Source organism: Agrilus planipennis, unplaced genomic scaffold, assembly GCF_000699045.2.
Source record: "Agrilus planipennis isolate EAB-ADULT unplaced genomic scaffold, Apla_2.0 scaffold21, whole genome shotgun sequence".
NCBI lineage: Eukaryota > Metazoa > Arthropoda > Insecta > Coleoptera > Buprestidae > Agrilus > Agrilus planipennis.
Window position 1 is genome coordinate 625161 of NW_020439030.1, and position 8794 is coordinate 633954.

Sequence of the window (8794 nt, forward strand, 5' to 3'; positions counted from 1 at the left end):
TTTTTATATAAAAATATATTTGTTTCAATTTATCGATAAATAAAAATTTAAACCATAGATTTTCTAAAATATTAATTAACTCTGCCCTGGATTCAAAAGCAAACTTTTTCAGGCCATATATTTTTGTTTTCGTCCAACTATCGATAAATCTATCCAAATTGCATACCCTCTTTTCAAAGACAAAATTCGTGTTGACCTGTGTTATCAATAAAACTTTGCAAAAAGACCTTTTGATGGAAAAACATGAAACAATTCCTTGTTTTAAAATTAAAATACTTTTTAACGAACTCTGACTTTTCCCGAACGTAACAGGTCAATTGAAAAGTCCCCGGCCTAAAATAGTAAAACACATTTTTTTTTGCAAAATTCGTTTTTTTTTTATTCAACATAATTCCCTTCAAGGGTGATACACTGATTATAGCGATCCTCCAACTTTTCGATACCATTTTTGTAGTACGATTTGTCCTTTGCTTCAAAATAGGCCTCAGTTTCGGCGATCACCTCTTCATTCGACGAAAATTTTTTCCCAACGAGCATTCTTTTGAGATCTGAGAACAGGAAGTAGTCGCTGGGGGCCAGATCTGGAGAATACGGTGGATGCGGAAGCAATTCGAAGCCCAATTCATGAATTTTTGCCATCGTTTTCACTGACTTGTGAGACGGTGCATTGTCTTGGTGAAGCAGGACTTTCTTTTTCTGCAAATGCGGTCGTTTCTCGGCGATTTCGTCCTTCAAACGGTCCAATAACGCTATGTAATAGTCGCTGTTGATGGTCCTTCCTTTTTCAAGGTAGTCAATGAAAATTATTCCACGCGCATCCCAAAATACAGACGCCATAACCTTGCCAGCCGACTGTTGCGTTTTTGCACGCTTTGGAGCGGGTTCATCGTGTGCAGTCCACTCCGATGACTGTCGATTGGACTTCGGAGTGAAATGATGGAGCCATGTTTCATCCATTGTCACATATCGACGCAAAAACTCGGGTTTATTACGCGTGATCATCTTCAAACACTGCTCTGAATCATCAACTCGTCGTTGTTTTTGGTCAAAAGTGAGCTCGCGCGGCACCCACTTTGCACAGAGCTTTCTCATACCCAAATATTCGTGAATGATGTGATGTATACGTTCCGTTGATATCTGTAGAGTGTCTGCTATTTCATTCAATTTCAATTTACGGTCATTCAAAATCATTTTGTGGATTTTTTTAATGTTTTCGTCCGTAACAGCCTCTTTTGGGCGTCCACTGCGTTCACCGTCTTCGGTGCTCATTTCACCACGTCTAAACTTAGCATACCAATCCTTGATGGTTGATTTTCCTGGGGCAGTGTCCGGAAATTCGTTATCAAGCCAAGTTTTTGCTTCAACTGTATTTTTTCCCTTCAAAAAGCAATATTTTATCAACACGCGAAATTCCTTTTTATCCATTTTTTTCACAATAACAAAAGTTGCTTCACTAAAAATGCTATAATTCACAAACTAATGATCCGACAGCCGTCAAATTTATAGACGCGTCTTTTGAAGGATCGGACTAACTGAAAATCATATGGATTTAGTTCTGGTGCCACTATCTAGGTGTCAGGCCGGGGACTTTTCAATTGACCTATTATAACGTCGGTTTAAGTATTTGACCTTTGTACTTTGTATGGGGTCCCACAGGTACCTAGTTTAAAATGACTGGAATAGATGAATTTTTGTTGTCGTTTGTCGCTGTAAATCACTGCCACTGACAGCTACTACAGAAAATGGAATCGACATTTCTGACTTCGTTAGTTTCCAGATAACACGTTTCCCGCAGGACAAGCAAAAATGTTTCTTAAAATGATCGAGTAAACTGTGCACAGCTGAGAAAACTAATGGGAAAATATTATTTTTCCAACCACGTAAAATGTAACGAGTTTGAAACAATTTTTCTTACAGTTCTTTTCATCAAAAAATAAACATTAAAACCAAATACCACAACCAAAGAATATTCGCTTCACAAGGAGAAATTGTAGAAAAAGCTGAAGCAAGAAAAGAGTGAAATTTCAATCAAATTTTTTGTGTGGTCATTCTATTTCATACAATTTTTATTATTTACCAGGGAAAGAAAATGCTTATTTCTGTGACTGCGAAAATGGAGAGAAACTCCGACTTAAGAAGATGCATTATTAATCCATAAAGTAAGATGTTTATATCACAATAAACCAGTCGTTGCCAAATGGTATTCCGTTGAAGGGTCACGGGGGTCCCGCGAGATGTATCGTTTCTCATCCTAGTAAAAATATAGAAAATTCTGCGAAATGTAATCATTCCGTTATTAACAGTAACAACTGCTTATTTTTTATGACCGAACCAGTAATGATCCCAACAGTTCATTTTATAGGAGAACCGCAACTTTTGTGAAAGAAAGATCCCTAGATCCCAGTTGAGAGGATAGGACAAATGGTCTCACATTAAGATACAATAAATTGGATACAATTGTTCATTGGTCCATTCCTGTTATCCTGGGTTGTTTTGTTTGTTTATTTATTACCATTTTTATATGCGTATAGACTAGTCTAATCACACAAAGCATTCTAATTCATTTATTTATTTANTTTTTATTGAAGGCGACTCGACCCTGCGCTATCCTCTGCTTTATATCCTTATTACTCATTCCGTCCTAACTTATTTGACTTTCTAGATACCTAAAATTGGTCACTTCTTCTAATCTTTTGTCTCCTATATTTATATTCGCTTTTTCCCTACTTTTTCTTCCCTTGGATACCAGTACTTTTGTTGTACATTTATTTATTCTTATGCGGTACTGTTTTGTCAATATCGCTTCAATTTTTTAACGCTATCTCTATCTCCTCCTTTCTAGATGCTAATACTGCTATATCATACGCAAATCTAACCACACTAATCTTTTGCCCCTGTGTATCTATCCCTATAGTTGTACTATCTTTAATGATGTTGATGGCGTCTTCGATGTATAGATTAAAATGTAGCAGTGACAGTGTGCATCCCTGTCTGACTCCCTTCCTAATATTTACTTCTCTACGTTGCAACCCTAGCTCTATAACTGCCTGTTGCTGTTTATACAAACTAAGTATCACTCTTCTACCCTTGTAATTCATCCCTATATTTTTAAGTATATTTAACATCTTGTCCCATTTAACATTGTCAAAAGCTTTTCTAAATCTACAAATCCTATTTACGCACTCCTTCTTTCTTCTATCGTTTTTTCTATTGTTACCCGTAAAGCTAAAGTGGTCTTCCGCGTTCCTCTATTTCTCCTAAACCCAAATTGATCTTCCCCTAATAGTTCTTCCGCCCATTTTTCCATCCTCTTGTGTACAATTCTAGTTAAAAATTCTAGTCTAAATTCTTTGACGGGTGGGAAGTTATAAGCTAATTATTCTAAATGTTTCGATATATACATATACATTAAATACATTAACGAAATTTTATCAAGATACGTTCAATAGTTTTCATTTGATTTTCAAACAGACAGACTCCAAAAATTTTCTACAAAAGATTTCTTTCTCAATAACAATAAAAATCCATTAGCAAAGAGCAGATGTTTTCGCTTTCGTTTTCAATTGCATCACCTGTTTATAAATTATGTAAGGCATATAAGGGTATCGGTGTCCATTTATTGTAGCATCCCTTAAACCTTCTATATTGGTTTCCTGTCAAGAAAGATTTTTCCAAAGATTAATTACACGTCGCAAACAACCGTCACTTTCTGTATTTTTCTCGATTCTTCTAATATTAATTTTGAGCTGTTTTGGCAAAGCAAAATGATAGATATCATCAACACCGTCATAATAAAAGCTTGATTAGCAAAATTAAATTTTAATGACTAAGTACATACAAAAAAACCCGGTTTATGACGATAACATTATGCAAAAAGTTAATATAAGCGTAGCTGAAAATATTAAACAATAAATGCGAATGACGTGTTAAACCATTAATCATTTATTTAAACAATTCAGTTTTTATGATAGTCGAAATTAAGCTTTTTAATAAATAACACTAAATATTTTAGCGAGTTATGAGGAGGTTGATTAAGAACTAATTTTAATTGTAACTAATTTTAATTGTTTAGAAACATATAAATTTACTAGTAGTCGTGTTTGTTAGGCACTCGTCTTTTTACAATTACAGTTTAAATGTTTGTTTAGTTATTTATATTATTAACAAATGCCTACTTTAAAAAAAATGAAACTGTAAATTTAAAAGTCGAATGAAGTTTATATTTTGAAAAATATAGTAAAAAATATAATCAAAAGTATGTTACGAAATTTTTGTAGGGGTATTACAAAATTTTGAATTCTGCGCCAAGTTATCGATTATCCTAAATTATTTGGAGTCTCGACTAACAAGAGTCTGCGTACCGACGAGCGTTGCTGCACTGTGTGCCCTCTAAACATCGGGTCTCGGAAGTAGCGCAGTGTGTAATACTGTATTGTGTACGATTGTGTACGTGAGTAAACTAAACCGGGAGACTGTTTTTATTTTTGCTTATGAGTAGGTTATTGTCAGTTGCCAATAAAGACAATTCACATTAAACGAATCAGGTAAATCACATTCACGACTTTTTAGCTTAGTCATAAATTATTACCAGCCTTATATTCATAAAAAGAAAACAAAATCAATACTAGAAGCCCTCCATAACCTCAAAGTGCAAGCATTGCTAATTGTATTTTATTTTTATTTTCAGACTGCAACTGCCTCCGTAATGGATGATGATCCTATAATAGCAACCAACGACGATGCCAGTGAATGCAAAAGAAGTGCTGTTCAATTAGGTTATTGGCAAGATAATTACATCCACCTTTTAGTCAAACAAACTCAACGAAAGGCTCCAGAGATAAACAGAGGCTATTATGCACGAGTTAAGGGGGTGGAAATTCTAGTACACAAATTTTTAAAACGTGCGGGACCGAAAGCACAAATAGTCAATTTAGGCTGTGGTTTTGATACACTATTTTGGAGGTTAAAAGATGATGGTGTTCAAGTAAATAAGTTTGTTGAAATCGATTTTCCCACTGTAACAGCGAAAAAGTGTTATTTAATTAAACGTAATAAGCAGTTACTGGAAAAAGTATATGAAAAAGATGGGGAAGTTAAGTTGAGTGCAACGGATTTACATGCAGGAACATATCACTTACTTGGGGCTGATTTAAGACATGTAAACGAACTTGAAGTGAAACTTCAACAAGCAGAGATTAATTTTATGTATCCCACATTATTTCTTTCTGAATGTGTACTCGTCTATATGGAATCAGATGGAGTTAACTGCCTTCTATCTTGGTTGTCGTCAAATTTTCAAAGTGCATTCTTCATTTGCTATGAAATGTGCAACATTAATGATACATTTGGTGATGTAATGTTGGGAAACTTAAAGGCTAGGGGTTGCGCCCTGTCAGGAGTTAATGCCTGTAGAAATCTTGAAGCTCAGCAGAGTCGGTTTATAAGTAATAATTGGGCTGGTTCAAAGGCATGGGATATGGTGAAAGTTTATTATGCCTTGCCAAGTGCAGAAAGACAGAGGATAGAGAAAATCGAATTCCTAGACGAACAAGAATTGCTTGTGCAACTTTTTCAGCACTACTGCATCTGCATCAGTTGGATAGGTTCGGAATTTTCAGATATAGACTTTAATGGTAGTTGAGAAGCATTGATGATAGAGAGCAGCAGATTGTTATTGGCTAAAATAGTGATATGATTTTTGTTTTTATGTTTGTGTTTTGTCTTAAACAGTTTGACGAATTTTATATGCTTTTTTTTAAGCAACGCAAAGTAAGCGCCGCGAATTGTTCTTTTAATAGACTATTTAATTAACGTATGATAGCTTATATAATATTGCCCTTTATACGTCCTATCTGGATATAAAATTGCCCCAGTCTATCTTGTAGCAATAACAAAATATTAATTGTTAAAAAAGCGCAAAAGCTTTTCAATTTATTTTTGCTGAAAGTACAACTCGAGCAATTTTACATACGGAAAAAGAATTTAAAGAACAATAATTAAGCTATCACACCTTAATTAAAAAGTCGTTTAAAACAAATTAAAATTTGGCGGTGCTGCTTGGCCTTACTCTTTTTTTATTAATATTGAATATTGTTAAATGTGATATGTATGTCGAACTGTTACAGTATAAATTTGATGTAGTATATAATTCTTTAAATTGCATTCATAATACAAAAAGAAAATGTACCTTCTTACAATATACAACGTACAATATTATATGAAATGAGCTACCTGACTCGGTACTTACTTGTATGTATTGTTATTATTTTTCTCGAAATTGTGATAAATCAAAGAGCTTTCTACTGCATATTAATTACCGTATTGTACTGAATGAAAAACAGATAATGTAATGTGTATTTTAACAAGATCGCCAACTAATATATGCCCGCTAATGATTAAATAAAAATTACATATATTTGATGGAAATTTTCCTTTCTTTTTTCCTTCTTAATAATACGAGTAAGTCTATTCGGAAACTGTTAGAAGAACAGGTAAGTACTGATAAATCTTTTATAATTAATTATTGAAACGTTTAAGTTTCCACTTAATTTTGTTTACATCCAATTCATCAAAAAAAAATACATTTTTAAACCGTTTATTTAGAGAAAAGCAAATCAAAATGTAATTTAGTAAATGTTTATTCAATTTAACTTATGCGCTTTTCGCATATATGTACATATAAGTTACGTGGTCTATTTAGTTTGATAGGTAGATACCTTAATAAGGCCCTAGTCTAACATTTGAAGTACTGTAGTTAGCAGCAAATGCCAATAGATAACGACACCGTCGCAATTCGGTATTAGTAACAAAATCTTAAACGAACTTCCTTTGAAGACCAAAACGGAAAAAAAGTAATAATCTTCATCTTGCCTTTGTCATTTGCAATAATTGCAATTGAAATTTAAATTGTACTCCTCAAAAGTCGAGAAATTGCAATTCTCTGTTGTAATAAACTAAATTAATCTATTTGTTTAACTTGGAATTAAAACACATGAAAAGTATAATGCATCGTTATCATGACCCTAATTGCACCGTGATTATCTCTAATCTAATCCAATCCAGTAATTATCAAATTATTTAAATCCGCGTAAAATTATCAGAGATTAAAAAATTACAATCAACTGTTTTACTCGTATGTACTTTTTTCACATTTTACATAAATCTACAACTCCACTAACTATTAATACGTAATAATATATTTGAATAACCTTCGGAAAATAAAACAAACAAAATTTCAAAACAGTTTTTTGTAATTTTCAGAAAATTGTTCTTTCTTTTTTACACACTATAGGTATGTAACACTTCCTAATTAATTTTATGGGCAATCTTACTCACATAAACTGGTAGAAGGATATAGTAAAAAAATGACCACCCTGTATATTTAGTTAACAGAGTGGGCAATATAAATCACCTTATGTCTTACCGATGATATATACGGTATATTAATCATGCTGATTTGTCTAATAAGTGCGGACTTCCGACATTCGTAAGTCGTCCGTACAATTCTGGTTTAGTTCTCATTACCGTCTGCTCTAAATTATCTAAATTAATCACAAGGTATCAAATTGTTTATCGACCTAATAAAAGGTAATAAAACCAGAACGAAATACCCACGAATAACAGTAATAATTACTACAGGTCTCATTAATTAAATAGAATGTAACTTGGAATAAAATACAGGTACCTATATAAGAAGTGGAAGAATGTTAAAAATGTCATGGATAATGAGGAGGTATTAGGAAGGAGTAATAGGAAAACAGAATGCGTTATGAATGTCGATGAGAAATAGACAAGACCGGTTGGTGGGACATCTTCTCAAACATGAAGAGTTAGTTAGAGATATATTAGAACAAGAAACAGGAGTTAAGAGGAGCTGATCAAGAGCTAGGCTAAATTTTGGACTAAATAAGTCAGATAACTCAGGATGGAAGGAGCAAGTAGACATATACAACGGAGATTTAACAAAGAAGTCATGCCTATGCTCTCGAAGAGTTAATTTAGAAATTCGAAAAAAATTGTTAAAGGTATATGTCTGGAGCACGTCTCTGTACGGGTGCGAAACGTGGACTATGAGCGCGGCGAGGAAAAAAGGTTAGCAGCTTCGTAATGTGGTCTTACAAGGGAATGATAAGGATACCGTAGATAGAGAAGGTTAGAAATGAAGAGGTATTAGAAAGAGTAGGAGAACAGAGGACTATATGGAAGTTGATAAGAAATACGAGAATTAGAGACATATTAGAAACAGGAGTTAATAGGAGTAGATGTACACCTAAATTAACCCAGGATAGGAAAGAATGGAGATGCGTGTCCATCCAGTCTTGGCACTGACGACCTTATGTTGACAATGATGAAAATAATAAAAAAGGATTTATAGAATTTGGTGAAAGCGCGAGGACAATTAAATAAATGTTTTATAAACTGATTAATAACTAGCTTGTGGCCAGCGACTTTAAACTACTTCGAATTGTTTATAATAAATACAGTTATTGAAACCAATAATAAACAATTCAAAAAAGTAGAGAGATAGAGAAAACTAGAAAGCTCCAAGTCATATCTGTAAAATTTCATAGAAATCAGTTCAGCCCATACAGACAGGCAGATTTTCTTTAAGCGTCGTTTGTATCTTAATAGCATTTAAATAGTCATATGAACTTAGAAAAAGGACTATATATGTATGTAGATGATATTCCCCGGATCGATAAATTACAATTTTGGTAATTTTTTATTACAAATTTTACATGATGTTAACCCATCAAATCAAAAGCTACAAATACGTAGCAGCGAAATCCATAAA

The 8794-nt window shown here is 33.4% G+C and overlaps 2 protein-coding genes across 3 annotated transcripts in view; one reads left to right on the forward strand and one right to left on the reverse strand.

Annotated features, from left to right (window-relative positions):
• Positions 1-8794, reverse strand: part of LOC108740431 (calexcitin-2) — a 133503-nt gene that overhangs the window by 76841 nt on the left and 47868 nt on the right. The gene's annotated exons all lie outside the window — the stretch shown is intronic.
• On the forward strand, positions 4178-6426 carry LOC108740887 (leucine carboxyl methyltransferase 1). Of its 2 annotated transcripts, none has more exons than XM_018475400.1 (2): positions 4178-4544; positions 4688-6426. In XM_018475400.1, exon 2 carries the CDS (start codon positions 4706-4708, stop codon positions 5639-5641), a length of 936 nt encoding a protein of 311 aa, XP_018330902.1. In that variant the 5' UTR covers positions 4178-4544; positions 4688-4705; the 3' UTR covers positions 5642-6426. The 2 variants fall into 2 exon arrangements, with proteins under 2 accessions (XP_018330902.1, XP_018330909.1); XM_018475407.1 differs by having other exon boundaries at positions 4178-4446.